General features: G+C 39.3%; 2 protein-coding genes across 2 annotated transcripts; one reads left to right on the top strand and one right to left on the bottom strand.

Annotated features, from left to right (window-relative positions):
• Positions 1-1,468: 1,468 nt before the first annotated feature.
• LOC125233955 (alpha-(1,3)-fucosyltransferase C-like) lies at positions 1,469-5,038 on the bottom strand. The gene is made up of 3 exons (XM_048140127.1): positions 3,716-5,038; positions 2,728-2,853; positions 1,469-1,651 (listed from the first exon to the last, which is right to left on the bottom strand). The coding sequence occupies exons 1-3, from the start codon at positions 4,624-4,626 to the stop codon at positions 1,480-1,482; spliced, it is 1,209 nt and encodes a 402-aa protein (XP_047996084.1). The 5' UTR covers positions 4,627-5,038; the 3' UTR covers positions 1,469-1,479.
• A 2,163-nt stretch (positions 5,039-7,201) lies between these two features.
• LOC125233954 (alpha-(1,3)-fucosyltransferase C-like) lies at positions 7,202-18,372 on the top strand. Its single transcript, XM_048140126.1, has 4 exons — positions 7,202-7,246; positions 11,055-12,187; positions 17,180-17,305; positions 17,941-18,372. The coding sequence occupies exons 2-4, from the start codon at positions 11,310-11,312 to the stop codon at positions 18,155-18,157; spliced, it is 1,221 nt and encodes a 406-aa protein (XP_047996083.1). The 5' UTR covers positions 7,202-7,246; positions 11,055-11,309; the 3' UTR covers positions 18,158-18,372.
• Positions 18,373-19,054: the final 682 nt, after the last annotated feature.

Here is a 19,054-nt window from a genome sequence, read left to right as displayed (position 1 = left end):
TGCACTGCACCAAATATCACTGTTCTGGACGTAAGTGCATGCTGTTCTTATAAAAATACCAAAGTCACTATAAGTGTGCCGTTCAGATTTGAGGAGTTCCATTCTGACCATCATCAGGAGTTCCACTGCACCAAATGTCACTGTTCCGTACGTAAATGCATGCTGTTCCATTAAAAACACAAAAATCACCATATGTATGCCTTTCAGATTTGAGAAGTTCCCTCGATTTCTCCAGGATTCCATCATCAGAACTAGGTTCTGAGAAAAATGGGACCAATCTGTATGCATATACATTCAATCAAAAAAAAAAAAAAATTCAAAATCGGTCTAGTAACGACGGAGATATCGAGGAACAAACATAAAAAAAAAAAAAACATACAGACGACTTGATAACCCCTTCCTTTGAGATTTGGAAGGCGGTTAAAAAAGTGGGAATATCGTAGTGTCCCGTTTTTTCACAAGTAAGTGATTTGAAAGGGACGCCTGTACAATGTTGCCACTTTTTTGTTCCTACTCTTTTTTGCCAGACTTAGTGCGTTTTCACATTATCCGATCCGATATCGGATGTCGGACCGATATCCCATACATTACAGGCGCCATCTTGGATTTTTTCTATTGAAATCCTTCCGACATCCGATATCGGATCGGATAATGTGAAAACGGTCTGAGCGTAACGGCCCAGCCACGACATTGGTCTAAGCGCGACAGCGGTGAGCGGCAGCCATACGTGCGAACGAAAAGTCCCATCGCTGTGTCTCGCTCCAATGTATGGCCGCCGCTCACCGCTGTCGCGAGCATGTCGCAGCGCATCCGAAAAAACAAAGATAATTCAGTTCAAACCCATCCAAAAAAAGCCACTAAAATTACAATTAAAAGTAAACAATAATGAAATAGAAGAGGTTAATGAATTCAATCTACTAGGAATCACGATAGACTCCAGTCTAAACTGGAAAACACACATTCAAAATACCAAAACAAAAATAGCTAGATATACATACGCACTAAGCATACTTAAATCTAACACTAGTCTTGAAGCCGCGTTGTCTGTATATTTTTCGTATATTTATTCGAGCCTCCGTTACGGTGTCGTTCTGTGGGGAACCAGTGTAGACTCGCAACAACTTTTCATCATGCAAAAGAAATGTATCCGCATATCAGCCAACATTCACATCCCTAATAGCGCTCGCCCTCATTTTATTAATTTTAAGCTTTAATTTTAAGCGTTAGAACGCTACCCTCAATATTTATATTGGAAGCGGCAATCTTTGTTCGAAAATACCCACATCTATTTCCCATAAAACCAGAAACAGCAAAAACTAGAAGCCAATATAGAAACAAATTATTTTTACCAAAATCAAATTTAGCCATATTTAAAAATGGACCACAATGTAACATTATTTCCATATATAATTGACACATTTGTCACATGACATCCGATATCGGATCGGATAATGTGAAAACGCACTCAGGCTGCGAAGCCTACTCCGCGCCACAGAGCTTTGTACACGTCATCCCGTGACCAAGCCACCATTCTGGAAGGTTGCTGTACACAGTGTTTTCCATGATGGCTGCCGGATCGTTCAGGAGTTTGCACATGCTGCACACAGATTCTGTCGCAATTGTTGCTTTGAATCTGTAGTGGTTTCGCCATCTGGAAGGTAAAATTTGTATTTGAGTTTTAGAATTGTATGAAAATCAATGTCTTTTATTAAAAGTACCATAAGAAATCAAATTAAATTTTTATGTATGGACTTTTCGGTCCGTGACCTTGATCCAGTTCGAGGTCTATTCGACAGGAGTGGAACTACATATTAGTGGAAGGTGGTCCGCCGAATATTCAGAACGCAGCTGTCAATTTCTTATTAGTCGTTCCATCGATGCTAAGGATGGTTATGTCCTTCTATGGAAGTACATATAAGTGGAAGGTGGTCCACCGAATGTTCAGAACGCAGCTGTCAATTTCTTATTAGTCGTTCCCTCGATGCTAAGGAGTAAGGATGGTTATGTCCTTCTATGGAAGTACATATAAGTGGAAGGTGGTCCACCGAATGTTCAGCACGCAGCTGTCAATTTCTTATTAGTCGTTCCCTCGATGCTAAGGAGTAAGGATGGTTATGTCCTTCTATGGAAGTACATATAAGTGGAAGGTGGTCCACCGAATGTTCAGCACGCAGCTGTCAATTTCTCATTAGTCGTTCCCTCGATGCTAAGGAGTAAGGATGGTTATGTCCTTCTATGGAAGTACATATAAGTGGAAGGTGGTCCACCGAATGTTCAGAACGCAGCTGTCAATTTCTTATTAGTCGTTCCCTCGATGCTAAGGAGTAAGGATGGTTATGTCCTATGGAAGTACATATAAGTGGAAGGTGGTCCGCCGAATGTTCAGAACGCAGCTGTCAATTTCTTATTAGTCGTTCCATCGATGCTAAGGATGGTTATGTCCTTCTATGGAAGTACATATAAGTGGAAGGTGGTCCACCGAATGTTCAGCACGCAGCTGTCAATTTCTTCTTCTTTAGTCGTTACCTCGATGCTAAGGATCGTGACATTGTGTCCATCTGTTGAAGTACATCTCCATAGGCTTCTGTTGCTCGCTAAGTGCATGGCCTCGTACAGTTGTAACTGCATAGATGCAGTACTTTGAAGTTGAACACATCATCTGTGTAATAGAGGGAGCAATCTGAGGGTTTTTAAACAGAATCGTTAAAATACAGGGTTTAGGATTACCTAAAGAAGTCGTGGTACATGCTGCCGTTGCCATTCTTGTGGTTGTCAATGATGTCGGCCATTCTCGCCGCAAGACGTGGGGCGCCCAGCTCGCGTGCGTTCAAGTAGCTGCCTGGAGGCAAGTACCTGCAATATTATTAATATTATGATTATATCGTTGGAAGCGCTGATGGACTAGCGGTAAGAGCGTGCACTTTCAATCCGGAGATCGCGAGTTTTTGGGAATTTATGTGGGCAATGTCATTTGATATTTGCCAGTCGCTTTTCGGTGAAGGAAAACATCGCGAGGAAACCGGACTAACGCAGTGTCTTGCGTGGGCGACGGTCGCGCGACCGTCGCCGTCGCGTCTCATGCTTCCATATCAATAAGGTGTGATTTCGTATGCGTCGCATCGCCGTCGCGCGACCATCGCGCGACCGTCGCCCACGCAAGACACGGCGTAATCCAAATTAGGGCTAGTTACCCTTCGGGTTGGAAGGTCAGATCAGATGGCAGTTTCTTTCGTAGAACTGGTGCCTAAGCCAAACCTTGGGATTAGTTGTCAAAGTGGACCCCTGGCTCCCATGAGCCGTGGCGAATGTCGTGCCGGGATAATGCAAGGAGGATGATATTATTATATCGTTGAAAGCTGAGGGATTATCTTTGAAAATTCCAATTTCCACCAGTTGCCCTCGGCTGGAATCGAACCATCAGCGTCCAATACTTTCGCAGCAGGTGCCACATAATCAGCACATATTCTTATTTTTAGTTAATCAGTTGTTTTGGATAATTGTCATTGTCATTTTTCCTTCTCCTTGCACCATTTTTACATGTCTCTGTTTGGCCCGATGGTTGACTGGTAGAGAATGCCATTAGGCATTAAGTCCGCCATTTGTACATTTTTGTTTTATTTGTGCAATAAAGTTTAAATAAATAAATAAATTCTTCTAGAAATTAATCAACATTCAGTGCAAATATTATTAGAACAACTAGAAAATTGCTATTTACCAGGAATAATTGGCACCCCCGAATACAACAGGCACCGTGTAATGGTTTAGGGCCGTCAGCACTTTTTCCGTCACGTATTCTGGATATATCGAATTCTCAAATGCGAAGTAAAAATAGTATTTAATTTCCAACATTTTTCCACACTTTTCCGGGTTTCCCCGATCACATGTGTATGTACCACATGACCCGTATACGTCTAAAGATAGATCATTCAGATCTAATTCTCTTCCTAAATCACTAACAAAATTTTCTCTCAGACTCCTTGATTTACAATTAGAAATGAACCATGCAGCGGCTACACTTTTTGAGGATAAACGAGTCTTGGTGTGGTTGTCTATGGGACCAGATTCTTGCCAATCCATATCTTTGTTTGGTCCGACGATGTGTCCCATTAAATCGTGAACTGTGAAGTAGCCCCAACGCAAATCAGAATCTAGCTTATAAGTCCACGTCCAATTGAAAAAGTTATTGAAATGAGTGTCGCACATAGGGTAGTTCTGGGGTGACTCGACGTTCGCATAAACGTATTTTTGACTAGGTGATCTATGCCATGGCCACCGGTATGATGTAGGTTTCATAACAGGAATATCTTTTCCGTTGAAAACGATCGCATGGAACTGATCCAAGTGTTTAAGATCGTTGGCATCGTGAGAAACGTAGCAGTTCTTGTATTGACAGTCGTTGGACTTGAACGCATCGAATCCGTGCCGTAAGTAGTGTAAAGGGAAAGAGGTTGCGGGAGTCCATAGTAGGATATATTTGGTGTTTTCTCTGGTCTGTGCAGCGTACGGTGAGTAAAGGTAGGCGCAGAGAAGTAAAGCTGTTACGACTGTGGTCGCATACATTAAAGAGACTATTTTAAAGTTTGTTAAAATGTCCGGGTATGGTACAAATTTCGACATTGGATACATTGGACAAACGATGGATATTAGATATCTTTGATTGGATGCAATTCCATTGTCCGCGTCAGCAGAAGTTCATCATCATAATTTCAGCCATTAATCGCCCACTGCTGAGCATAGGCCTCCCTTTGTGCCTTCTGCCTCAAAACTGGTTAGATATGATTGTATGACTCGGATTACAATTTTAATCTTGTCACTCGATTGGTTATCTGCCAACGACTGTGACTGCAGAAAGATAGAGAAATGCGATTATTGCATTTAAGTACGTGTAATATGTCCTTTGATGCTTTGGTGCGAAGAATAATAAATGTCTTTGTCTTCAGTTCAGTGTGTGGAACAAGCTGATTTGATAAGAGGTCATTGAAGGACGCTGTAGTGAGCTGGTTTCAAAATTTGCAGTTAAAGTATAGTCGTTTGCAGCTGAAACGAAAAAGATTATAAATTAGGTAAATAAATAAATAGAAAGACCCGAAAATGACAAGTTTTTTTTTTGGACTTGAGGGCGTTGTTGCCCATAGCCAATGTCGAGTAAAAAGGGTAGGAAATTATATACGCGGAAAGGAAAGGAATAAGTACACGGATTTTTTTTGTCTGTGACTTAATTACATGGCAGACAGCCCGTCGTCACTCCATAGTATGATAATATCATCAAGCAATGATTCCCAACATTACGACACAAAAAAAATGCTATCAAATCAAAATGACATCTATTATTAATAGTACTAAAGTCCATTATATTTTGGTAGCAAAAATACATAGATAATAGAGTTTCATATTTCTTTAGTCTATGGCCTGACCTACGTGTTTTTTTTTTTCAAAACGTCAAGTCGTCAACGTCAAATCTGTCGTAACTTGTTTGAATTTTGTAAGTAAATAATAGGACTTCCGGTTGGGACGCCATCTTAGCGGTTTCGTGTCGTGGTAATAATTTATTTTTCTTTTACTCATTAATGTTGTTTAAAGTGTAATATTGATAGCTTATTATGCAGTAAACTAATGGTGTAGTGAGAAGCTGATGAAGAATTGTTCTCGAAACGCGTTTAGCCTCTTTTTTGTCGTAAACGGCCGGTAGTAACTAGTATTTTATTATATTTTCGTTTCGAGTTGCTAACAATTACTCATTTAATCAATTTAAAGCAGTACTTATCATGTACAGTCTACGATTTAAGCGAAAACATTCTGTAAATAAGTTTTTATACCCAGATATTATACCCACAAAAGTCAGTAATTTAGGCAGATTTTTTCGTAGTTAGTAATTAGTTTATGTTTAAACATTTGTTGTGTACTTTGTATGAGTAAATTCGGTTTTTACAGTGTAATAAAAACAAATTTAAAAAGTCATTGGTTTTATTTAGTATCCAAAACAAATCACATTTTTGCTCTTAACATAACTTACTTAACCTTTTGACCGCCAAAGACGGTTATGACTTACATCGGAAAATCGTGCTGTGGACGCCAACGACGGCCAAGACGCCAAGGACGTCAGCTTTGTTAATGTAATAGACACCTACGGGGATTCCGCAAAGTTCAATTGCGCTCAACAAAAAATGCGATAGCGTGACATCAGGGCAACGGCATATTTCTTCGTCGTCTGGTGTTCAAAAGGTTAAAAAGCGGCCGCCCTAATATGGACGGCCCAGTAACGTCTCTATGAAGTCAGTATATGACGTCACTCCAACGTCTTGGCTGCCTTAATATGTACGTCCCAGTAACGTCCCTATTAATTCAGTATATGACGTCACTCCAACGTCAGTGGCTGCCCTAATATGTACGGCCTAGTGACGTCCCCATGAACTCAGTATATGACGTCTCTCTTAGGTCTGTAAACTGACGTCTTGAGGCTGTGACAAATTGACGTCATCTGCTGGGACCCCCCGACGTCAAGAAATGACGTCTCTTACGTTGAGCAGTACCGTAAACGGACGTCATAAAGACGTATAAATGCTACCTGGGGTAGTTGATACCAAAGGTTGATACGTAGCTCAGCAGTACTCAAACAGTTTGTACATATAGCTATGTACAAACTTTTTGAGAACTTCAGCAAATTTTAATTGATCCTATTTTGTTGCCAACATTTAGTAATATAAGTCGACTTTCGTAAAATATATACAGGATAATTATTATAACTAAGAAAATATAGATACTTACTAGAGAAACTTAATGACGCTATAAAACTTACTAAAATCTCAACTCTTAAAAAAAATCTTGCTAGCAAAATAGGAATTAAAAAACAAATTTAACTTTTTCCTTAATTTTTGTATAAAATTTTCGAGAACTGCTGAGCTATCGGTGTCTCTACAGAGGACCGGTACAATTTTGTTAAATTATCCATAAGAGACTGGTGAATTCCAGATCTTGGGAAATTCCAGCAAAGTTATTTAAAACATTGTATTTTTGCAGTCGACTGTACGAGTCAGGCGTTAATACGAGTATCATTATCTCTAGTAATTAATTACATGATTATCTTTAAATCAGTTTGGTTTTATGTTACTTACAGTTTAGACATAAGTGTGCACAGCTGATTTTTGAATAATATCTGTACCTAGTGCACTTTTAGAAAGTGACGTGATATAAAAAAAAAACTAAAATACGAGGTGAAGTGAAAATAATTATCCAGAAATATTAAGCAGTTAGTATGCAGTAGTGAAAACAATTAAGGAATCAATATTTTGATTTTGATGTTATCGAGACTATCTTTAACGGCCTTTATTTATTCTAAACAGAATTGCAGAATTGATCATAACGCCATCTAGCCGTTGTAGACAATCACTGCAACAGGAGCATCGTAAGCATAAAATAGTTGCTTATTTAGTTCGACTACTCGATACTAGAGAAAGTGGAGAGTGCTACCATTGCCATCCAAATATGATTGAGAATATCCTGGATGAATATGAATATTTTACATCCGAGGATACTTCTACAGAATCGTTACAAGAAATTAAAAGTGAATTATTTGAGCTGAAAGATTTGTTTAAAAGTTTAGATTTTACTGTAAGTAAGAACCTGAACACAAGCTTCAATACCCTTTGGATTTTAAATATATGTTTATGTGTATTGAATGTAGCATACGCTTGTTCATATAAATTAGATGACCAAGGCAAAGTTCTAAAAGAAAAGTTGAACCAAATGGAAGATAAAGTAGATCAATTGGAACGACAACTTAGAATAAGTAATAAATACTTGTTCAAAAACGGCGTGTTAGACAAGTTGTTGAAGGAAAATAATGACGTGCCATTCTTAACAAATGTTGATGAGCGCTATAGTAAATCGCACCTCGAGGAAAAGAAGAATCTCTTTGTCAATCAACTTCAATATTATCTTGAAAGTTTTGAAGAAGAATTTGCAAGTTCACGTATTCTGGAGACTGTACAAATATCTCCAACTTACTTCAGCACAGACCAAATTAGCAAGCTCAATAATGAACTAAAGGAAATTGCCGAGACATACCAAGGAACCAACATAATGCCCATAATAGAAGTTGTACATAATACGAACCTTTCGGACGACCACCCGGTTATGAAAAAACTGTGTAAAGGAGTCGTTTACGAAAAACTTCCTAAAGCTGGTTCTATTAATACTCATTATGCAATAAGGATTGGTACAGATGGTTTCAAAAGAGCTCAAATCCGTGATTTGTTAGCAGAGAACCCGGAGTTGACACTGTACGATGTTGTTAGAGAAGGTTTGAAGTCTACAAACGAATGGAGGGAGTTGTCCAGAATGTACAACTTATTAGATCCCGTTGATGTCAGATATACTAGACGATATCCAGATTGAGTTCAATTTCCAATGCTATTAAATGTTTGCTGAAAAAGTAAATAATACCTCAGGAACAAATTACAAATAGGATAGGAGCGTAAAACTAAAAATACAAAATGAAGACAATACAAATAAGTACTCTTTATTGCACACCGCGATACCCGCGATTAAATACAATACAATATACTATAGTACTTACTTAATACAAAATAAAGAAGCAACACAAACAAAGGTAAACAAGAGCTGGTCAGACAACCTTAAGGTAGCGGAAATCACCTTGCCAAGAAAGGGGATGGATACTTACCTTAATTTTTTGCGACGGAGTATCTACATTCGCTCAATCCAAATACGTGAAATACATACGAAGGGATGTAGATTGTCGATGTAGAGCTAAAAAATATAGACGGGAAGTATGGAAACGAGACATATTTTGCGATGAAAAATTTTAATATTCTGCGAGATTTTAAAATTTATCTTAAATCTCGCATAATATATTAATCTGAATATTATACGTATTTCTCTCAACAGGGTTCCTCACTTCCTTGCCTGCAGAATAATTGTAACGATGTAAGAAAATAAATGAAAATTACGAGTAGAAATGTTTTGTGTTTTTATTTCTTATTTATAGCAATATTAACCTCTTTTGTGGCCTGCGCCCAATAAAACGTGTAAAAATTCAATATAAAACTGCAAAACTATGCGTTAACCCTTAAGTATCAGGGGCAGGACAGTTAGTTCTGTAGGCCATTTTGACGTTAATGATGACGTTAATGGTTATAGATTTACAGATGGCGCTTCAAAATGAAATCAAAAAAGTTCCACAAAAGGGCTCTCTTTCTCATATTTCATATTATACTTATCTATGCCTTATTTTTTTTTTAAACCCATTCTCGTGTAAACTGGTTAAATCAAAAATGCGCCTTTTATCAAATGACATGTGTGTTGATATAAAAACTAATAGAAATTTACTCTATGAACAATGTCAACGCCGTCAACTGCAACTGCCGTCGACGGTGTCAAAACAATTATTCTTTCCCTTTTGCAGATTTACTTAAGTATTTTTAGTAGAACCCGCAGTCATAAAATTCTGTGTCGAATATAAAGGTCTCGCCGGAGCAAAATACTTTCAAGTTTATGGGGTATAAAATACTTAAAAACGACATTAACAAACAGACGGCGGCGCTTTATGTAATTGCCAAATGCTGTTGCTGAATTACTAGCACTTTATCTTAACTTTATGCACTTTATCTTAATTTTCTGTATCCGACATCAAGAATAAATTATCTGGAGTCCAGTTTATACAGCCATAGTTTCAAGGAGTAAACCTGTATGTATATTGTTTTTCTTCTGTCTGTTACCTTCCGGTAATCTTTCTCACTTGATGGTCGTCGGAAGATCAGCGCTGGAAGTCACCAGTCACCAGCAACATGAGGCTTCTTGCCTGTGTTCACGAATAAATTATACTCTATTCTACCTACTCTTTATTTAGCTTTCTTCTTAAGTTAGGCTATTTGTAATATGATTATAAAAGTAAAATACAAAACCACTTACAAAACAATACAAAATATACATATAAACACATTATAAAAACCTAACCTAGGGTGCCGCCAGCAGCGGGGCAGGGCCCAAGCTGCCCGTGGTTAGGGCTGCAGAGAGAGGAACCGTTGGACTATCCGCGCCGTGTCCAAGATCACCGCCTTTTGCATTTGACCCTTGATCCAGCCACCTAGCGAAAGTCTTTTAAGATGTCGGTCGAGACTCTTCGCTATGAGACCGTTCGCTGAAACGACTATCGGAACAATGATCATCGAATCAACATCCCACATGGCGGTTATCTCTTGAGCTAAGTCTCCTATAGTCCTATTATATATTATTATATAAACTGAGTTTGTAGTGAAAACTCGCTAACGCTTCGTGGCTAACGATTCGCAACTCTCTCAATCGCTCTTCCGTATTTTCCTTAAATTTTCAAGGTTGGTTTTTATATATTTGTTAGGAAATACTATTAGGAATTGATAATCATCATTTCCTAACCACTTGCGCCGGCCGTAGCTTGAAAAATTAGGGTAAGTGCATGCGCGGATGCAGCCATGACCCCCCCCCCTGATCGGCTACTTGTATTTATAAATATTATGGCTATTATAAGATGTGATGTGTCACTTATAGACGGTCAAGCAAATGTTGTCACTAGTAAAAGACAGTTGAAAAATTCGTCGTGCGAAGATTCGTCGTCCCGTAGAAAATTTGAATTTCACGCCCATTTTTAGATTATCTGTTTTGAACTAATGCTGAAACTTCGAAGTTTTTCCCAGTGTTGTACTTTTTACGTTATTACATATTTGCTGTTTAATTCCTATTACTTATATCCCGACTAATATTTTAAATGACAAAGTAACTCTGTCTGTTACCTGCCCAGTAATGTTGGGGATGTCGATTAACAAACATAAAAAAAGCTTAATTCGTCGGTACTGTATACAGACGAATTAATAACTCCCTCCCTTAAGATTTGGAAGGCGGTTAAAAAAGGCCGTTTTGCCAATTCAAATTAACCTTTGAGAAGTTATACAACTTATATTATTTTTCTTTTGCTGCTGAATTAAAGAAAAAATGTTTTCATAACGGCCCAATAAATGCTAAGTATAATCTACCTTGAGCTAAGGTATTAACCACGATTTTAGATCACAACATTAAAATTCAACTAACACCGTCAAACCCAGTGACTCACGAGAAAATGCAAACATTCAACAACAGAGGCACATGATGCTCCTCGAGTGTCGGATGCGAGCGCATACCGTGCGCAGACGCAGCCGCGGCCAAGCGAACCTTGACAGGATTAACCACACTCTTTAATATTATCAACTTTAAATACCTACTATATTCAATGCTCTCGTGAAATTTGTTTCCGAGCACACTTATCTGATATCCCCAGAGTCATGACGTTCAAATCAGTAACAATTCTGTATTCAACCTTTTTCACAACTGTGCTACTTCTGTGCATCTATCGTTATCCAAGAACATCACAAAAACAGGGAGAGTTACATAAACGAGTAGGAGTAAGATATATTCTGCTGTGGACAGATCCGACATTCGCTCCTTTGAAATTTCTACGCCCCGCATTCGTCTCGTTTACGTCGAACCGCTGTGAATACACGAACTGCTACGTTTCGTCTAATGCCAGCGAACTGGGAGGCGAGCTCAACTTCGATGTGGTCCTTTTCAATGGTCGGCATCTCCCTAAAGCACGGAATTTGCCACGACACAGATCGCCTAAGCAGAAATACGTTTATGTTAATATGGAATCGTCTCCGAACTATCCCGTTTACGACATGTTCTTCGACGGTTACTTCAATTGGACTTGGACTTACAAGCTGAAATCTGATTTGCATTGGGGCTACTTCTCAGTTTACGACACGGCGGGGCAGATCGTCGGGCCTAAAATAGAGATGCATTGGCAAGAGATGAGCCCTATAAGCAACCAGACGAAGGCTCGACTGTTATCAAAGAGTGTGGCAGCGGCTTGGTTCGTGTCACATTGTAGCACATTGAGTAATAGGGAGGGTTTTGCTAAAAGATTAGAGAACGAGTTACACCGGCACGGCCTTAAGTTAGACATCGTCGGGAGGTGCGGCCGTATGCGTGAAAACGTGTGTACGCGGCGAATTACAAAATGTTATAAGATACTGGAAAATAATTACTACTTCTACTTGTCGTTCGAGAACTCTTATTCTGAGGACTATGTGACAGAGAAGGTGCTGACGCCTCTGCAACACTACACGGTGCCGATCGTGTTCGGAGGAGCCAATTATTCCAGGTAACAAGGGAAAGTCTATCCATTTTTAGGTTTCCGTACCTCAAAAAGGAAAAACGGAACCCTTATAGGATCTCTCGTGCGTCTGTCTGTCCGTCTGTCACAGCCAATTTCTCCGAAACTTATCGCCGAAACTACTAAGCGTAAAATTTTCAAGAAAATACACGAGATAGTTTTCAATCTATAGATCACAGGAAAACCTATTAGAAATCTACAGTAAAGCGTAAGTCGGACTTAAAAGAAAAAAACCGGCCAAGAGCGCGTGTCGGGCCACGCTCAGTGTAGGGTTCCGTAGTTTTCCGTATTTTTCTCAAAAACTACTGAACCTATCAAGTTCAAAACAATTTTCCTAGAAAGTCTGTATAAAGTTCTACCTTTGTGATTTTTTTCATATTTTTTAAACATATGGTTCAAAAGTTAGAGGGGGGGGGGGGGGGGGGGGACGCACTTTTTTTCCTTTAGGAGCGATTATTTCCGAAAATATTAATATTATCAAAAAACGATCTTAGTAAACCCTTATTCATTTTTAAATACCTATCCAACAATATATCATACGTTGGGATTGGAATGAAAAAATATATCAGCTCCCACTTTACATGTAGGGGGGGGTACCCTAATAAAACATTTTTTTCCATTTTTTATTTTTGCACTTTGTTGGCGTGATTGAATATACATATTGGTACTAAATTTCAGCTTTATAGTGCTGACGGTTACTGAGATTATCCGCGAACGGACGGACGGATGGACGGACGGACGGACGGACGGACGGACGGACGGACGGACAGACAGACAGACATGGCGAAACTATAAGGGTTCCTAGTTGACTACGGAACCCTAAAAACTCAAATTACAAATTTCACTCACCGCCGCTGCAAGGAGTTACCAAATCTCTTGAAATTGTGTGAGCGCGTTTCAATATTACATATAAACTGATTTCTGTTTCATTTTGTTCAAAATATTGATTATTTGTAAAAATGTCTTAGTATTAGTAAGTTCCTACTAAAACCGGCCAAGAGCGTGTCGGGCCACGCTCAGTGTAGGGTTCCGTAGTTTTCCGTATTTTTCTCAAAAACTACTGAACCTATCAAGTTCAAAACAATTTTCCTAGAAAGTCTTTATAAAGTTCTACTTTTGTGATTTTTTTCATATTTTTTAAACATATGGTTCAAAAGTTAGAGGGGGGGGGACGCACTTTTTTTTCCTTTAGGAGCGATTATTTTCGAAAATATAAATATTATCAAAAAACGATCTTAGCAAACCCTTATTCATTTTTAAATACCTATTCAACAATATATCACACGTTAGGGTTGGAATGAAAAAAAAAATTCAGCCCCCACTTTACATGTAGGGGGGGTACCCTAATAAAACATTTTTTTCCATTTTTTATTTTTGCACTTTGTCGGCGTGACTGATATACATATTGGTACCAAATTTCAGCTTTCTAGTGCTAACGGTTACTGAGATTATCCGCGGACGGACGGACGGACGGACGGACGGACGGACGGACGGACAGACAGACATGGCGAAACTATAAGGGTTCCTAGTTGACTACGGAACCCTAAAAAAGGGGCGCTTAAGCCCTTCTTGTAGTGTACGGAACTTTACCAACGGGAGCACAACTCGCACTTGGCCGGTTTTTAGGGTTCCTTAGTCAACTATATATACCCTTATAGTTTCGCAATGTCTGTCTGTCTGTCTGTCCGTCCGTCCGTCCGTCCGTCACTGAGCGTGGCCCGACACGCTCTTGGCTGGTTTTTTTCATTTTCTAGTTTGCACCAAATTAGCGAAGGAAATGTCGCCAAGCCAAATTTATGGTTCAATAATATAGATCAAGAGCCCAGGCCCGCCAGACCTTCCTCAAATTCTCAAGGATGAAACTTTGGGACAATGTAGAGTTCACATCGGCGTTTAATGTGTGCATATTTTCTAGTTCGGCCCATCGGCCAATTTTTTGCTATCAAGTGATGAAGGTGAAAAAAAAAAGTGCTTACTTTCCTTAAATTCTCAAGGCTGATTTTTATATATGTGTTAGAGCACGTTGTTAGAAATTGGTTATCATCAATGCCAGACCGTTTCCGCCGGCCATAACTTTTACCAGACGCGACAAAGTTGGCAAAAAACGACTCTAACTTACCTCATTTTCTCAAGCCTGATTTTGATATATGATACGCAGGGACCTATAACTAGACCGTTTGTAAGCAGCCAGACCAATCGGATGGACCCAACCATCCGCCAGACCGACTTAAAGTTTCGATATGAGCATTAGTAGAATTGAAATATTCCGGGTCTATAAAAGCTAAAAACTTGAATTTTCTACATTAAGCTACGTGTATATTGTATACTTGACGTAATAAGCGACTTTCAAAAATTTTACTTCTAAGGAAATAAAAAAATAAGTTTATATGTAGTGCAAGATTAATTTTAAGCTATGAATTTTATTTACACTGCGTAAGTACATGTGTATTTTATTATAAATATAACTTTTACCAGACGCGACAAAGTTGGCAAAAAACGACTCTAACTTACCTCATTTTCTCAAGCCTGATTTTGATATATGATACGCAGGGACCTGTAACTAGACCGTTTGTAAGCAGCCAGACCAATCGGATGGACCCAACCATCCGCCAGACCGACTTAAAGTTTCGATATGAGCATTAGTAGAATTGAAATATTCCGGGTCTATAAAAGCTAACAACTTGAATTTTCTACATTATGCTACGTGTATATTGTATACTTGACGTAATAAGTGACTTTCAAAAATTTTACTTCTAAGGAAATAAAATAATGAAAGTTTATATGTGGTGCAAGATTAATTTTAAGCTATGAATTTTATTTACACTGCGTAAGTACATGTGTATTTTATTATATATATAACTTTTACCAGACACGACAAAGTTGGCAAAAAACGAAACTTATTACGTCAAGTATACAATATACACGTAGCTTAATGTAGAAAATTCAAGTTTTTAGCTTTTATAGACCCGGAATATTTCAATTCTACTAATGCTCATATCGAAACTTTAAGTCGGTCTGGCGGATGGTTGGGTCCATCCGATTGGTCTGGCTGCTTACAAACGGTCTAGTTACAGGTCCCTGCGTATCATATATCAAAATCAGGCTTGAGAAAATGAGGTAAGTTAGAGTCGTTTTTTGCCAACTTTGTCGCGTCTGGTAAAAGTTATATTTATAATAAAATACACATGTACTTACGCAGTGTAAATAAAATTCATAGCTTAAAATTAATCTTGCAACACATATAAACTTTCATTTTTTTTATTTCCTTAGAAGTAAAATTTTTGAAAGTCGCTTATTACGTCAAGTATACAATATACATGTAGCTTAATGTAGAAAATTCAAGTTTTTAGCTTTTATAGACCCGGAATATTTCAATTCTACTAATGCTCATATCGAAACTTTAAGTCGGTCTGGCGGATGGTTGGGTCCATCCGATTGGTCTGGCTGCTTACAAACGGTCTAGTTACAGGTCCCTGCGTATCATTTATCAAAATCAGGCTTGAGAAAATGAGGTAAGTTGGAGTCGTTTTTTGCCAACTTTGTCGCGTCTGGTAAAAGTTATGGCCGGCGGAAACGGTCTGGCATTGATGATAACCAATTTCTAACAACGTGCTCTAACACATATATAAAAATCAGCCTTGAGAATTTAAGGAAAGTAAGCACTTTTTTTTTTTCACCTTCATCACTTGATAGCAAAAAATTGGCCGATGGGCCGAACTAGAAAATATGCACACATTAACCGCCGATATGAACTCTACATTGTCCCAAAGTTTCATCCTTGAGAATTTGAGGAAGGTCTGGCGGGCCTGGGCTCTGGGTCTAATAGGGTGTCAGAAGTCATGGGTAAACACTAAACACGTGAAAATCGTCTTGTTATGAAATCCTATATTTTGTTTTGGAGAGATACGTCCGTGCTTGTTTCTACGAAAATGTTATTTATGTTATAAAATGTATAAACCAGTTTAGATATTTATGTCACAGTGTTTTTGAGGCTGGGCGCACACGGAGGCGACAGTTGCACGGCGACATCTTTTGTCTCTGTCGTTACTATATGCGTCCAAGACAGAGACAAAAAATGTCGCCGTGCAACTGTCGCCTCCGTGTGCGCCCAGGATAAGTGTGATCTCCCAGAAAAACAAGACTAAAATACAATACACCACTGTCAGCGATGTAAAGACAAAATATATCCTACATTAAGTAAGTATGTATAATTGTATATGTTTTGGTGGTAATTTTAGAAATTAGCACAATGTTTTTTTTCAATATTGGTTTGTTATCTGAGTTCGATTGTTTATTATTTATTATCAGAAAAAGGTACATTTAAGACAGTAACACGTGTCCCACATTACGGTTTACACAGTTTGACTGTGGGATCAGAGTCTCTTCGCTAATAACTAAGAATAAAATAACACTTCTTACAAACTAGAAAGAGCTTCTTAGAAAGGCTAGAGCGACTAGCCGGGCGGGTGGTCTAGTGGTAACGAGTTAACGACGTTTGCCGCGTAAGCTGAGGACCCGGGTTCGATTCCCGGCTCGGCCACCAGTGGGCCTTGTCGCTTTTTCTTTCGTGTATGATATCTATTTCAACGTATCAATTAGAAACATAAATAGTCTTCTTTTGAATACATTACTTGCAACCGTTATTTTTCTTCTCTAAGGCACTAGTCCCAGTGCTTCACACACGGCCAAACGGTTTAATTGATTATGTTCTAATATGCCCATGGGCACGATATCACAGAATATATAAAAGTAGAGGTACAAGTACAGAAGGCTCACTCTCAACAACCTGTCAACGGACTGCATGCGACATTGAGTTCTATTGCGCAGCGTGAAGGTTGTCAAACTTTATGGGCCGCGAACTCGCGGACGTCGAAATTTACGGAAGGATCGCGGAGTGAGCCGCCCCTGACGATATTCAAAATCAAATATTCCCACACAGAAAGTGTAATTATAATTTATCATTTTACAATAACGTTGCAGGTTCTTGCCCCCAGGGAGTTATTTGGACGCTCTCGAGTTGGGCGTCAAGCGTCTCGCGGCTCGCATGGCAGTCATCATTGACGACCACAGGACAGGCAACGGCAGCCTGTACTATGACTTCTTCAGGTAATCCTTCTGTTCTGATTGATGATGATGAATTAGATCCTGTTGTCCAGTGATGAAGGTAACTTGTCGCTTTAAATCGTTTGACAATTTCTTATGACATTTCAAACAAGACGTTAATGTGACGAGGTATAGAAATCATAACAGACTATACAAGGAATAAATTTAAAAGTGGAAAATGTCTGCAAACATTTTCCACTTTTAAATTTATTCTAAGCCTAGTGGCATCGATTGCAGACGTTTCTTCTAATCAGAAGTTAAAATTTATACAAGGAATGTCAAGTGAGATGTGATGCCTCTGTAGTGTGCACTCGGCGAACACGTATCGCGCTGATGACGCTTGGCGTGCTTACTTGCGAGTGTCGCAAAACAAGCACTGTCGTGGATTTCGCGTCCGTTGAACACCAGTTTGCGCCATTTGTCCCTGTCCTCGGCAAGCTCTTCCCATGTGTGGACCGGGATGTTCAAGGCGTGCACGTCACGTTTGATGCAATCATTAATTCATTATATCGTACCATTGGCCGACCAACGCTTCTTTTGGCATCAGCTACGGCACCAAGCATGATAATAATACGCCCACAATTTCTGACAGTGTGTTCGCGTGAGAACTCAATGGTGTTTGGACATTTCTTTTTCAGATGGCGAAACCATTACCGATTCAGAGCATCATATCAAACGGAAGGCATGTGCAACGTATGTAAACTGCTCAATGACCCGACAGCACTCTCAGAGACGACTGTTTACACATATTTCTCAGATTGGTGGATGTCTGAGAGTCCTTCGGACAAAGTGGTGTCCAGAATTACACGAGAAAAAATCGCGTATCGAATTTTGGCATTACAAGAATCAATTTGATGTATTTCCTCGTTTTCGGGCAATGGCGTAGTCAGGACTCAGGAGTCTAGTCTAGCTACCCATGCCATACTATTCAATATACTCTATGACCCACACAGCCACCACAGACTGACTGCAGACACCGCATTAGGAAGCCTTTACAAAGAGCGCGTCACACACACATAACACAGCGCGCATTGTGAGCGGACTTGTCTATATATGGATTAAATGTTAACGATTTAGCTAACTGTTTTATTCCAAAATGTGGTTTTGATTTCTTATGTGTCATTCAATACTTATTAGAAGTTTACAGTTGCAAAATGTAGGCTTAGAAGTTACCATTCTCAGTTTTGCAGAACACGCGCCGCCTATCCGCTTTGAATACGCTCGAAATAGTCGGAATCTGCTCCTACCGTCCGGCGCACCGCAATCATCGCGCTCCGCTAACGCTGCGCTCTCAAAACGCGCATGTGTGGCCGAGCTTTTAAACCGGTTGGATTATCGACGACGACGACTATGCGCGGCGGATTTAAAGTATTTTTAACTTCTGATTAGCAGAAACGTCTGCAATCGATGCCACTAGGTTTAGAATACATTTAAAAGTGTAAAATCTCTGCCTTGGGTGAGACTTGAACTCACGGCCTCTGGATAGATAATTCGATACTAAAGTACGTATTTAAGTAAGTATTTGAAGTACGCGTACTTAAGTGCGTTTTGATAATATCCGATCTAATATCGGTTGTAGGAAGAACTTCAAAGGCATAATCGAAGATGGCGGCTTAAATATATGGGATATCGGTCCGACGTCCGATATCGGATCGGATAATGTGAAAACGCACTTACAGTGACACACAATCGAAAAAAGTCGTCAAGCCATAAGTGTGCGTACTTCGTCTGTCTATCACCCGCTTTACACAG

The sequence above is a fragment of the Leguminivora glycinivorella genome, chromosome 15 (assembly GCF_023078275.1).
Source record: "Leguminivora glycinivorella isolate SPB_JAAS2020 chromosome 15, LegGlyc_1.1, whole genome shotgun sequence".
In the NCBI taxonomy this organism is placed as follows: Eukaryota; Metazoa; Arthropoda; class Insecta; order Lepidoptera; family Tortricidae; genus Leguminivora; species Leguminivora glycinivorella.
Note: the sequence above shows the minus strand (reverse complement) of the source record. Positions and strands in the feature narration are given on the sequence as shown.

Excerpts from the sequence above, each read along its gene's own strand:
- LOC125233955 (XM_048140127.1), bottom strand. The coding sequence starts at position 4,626 with ATGTATCCAATGTCGAAATTTGTACCATACCCGGACATTTTAACAAAC. Across the intron at positions 2,854-3,715 it reads GGGGGTGCCAATTATTCCTG|GTACTTGCCTCCAGGCAGCT; the intron begins GTAAATAGCAAT and ends ATAATATTGCAG. Across the intron at positions 1,652-2,727 it reads ATGTACCACGACTTCTTTAG|ATGGCGAAACCACTACAGAT; the intron begins GTAATCCTAAAC and ends TTTACCTTCCAG.
- LOC125233954 (XM_048140126.1), top strand. The coding sequence starts at position 11,310 with ATGACGTTCAAATCAGTAACAATTCTGTATTCAACCTTTTTCACAACT. Across the intron at positions 12,188-17,179 it reads GGAGGAGCCAATTATTCCAG|GTTCTTGCCCCCAGGGAGTT; the intron begins GTAACAAGGGAA and ends ATAACGTTGCAG. Across the intron at positions 17,306-17,940 it reads CTGTACTATGACTTCTTCAG|ATGGCGAAACCATTACCGAT; the intron begins GTAATCCTTCTG and ends TTTCTTTTTCAG.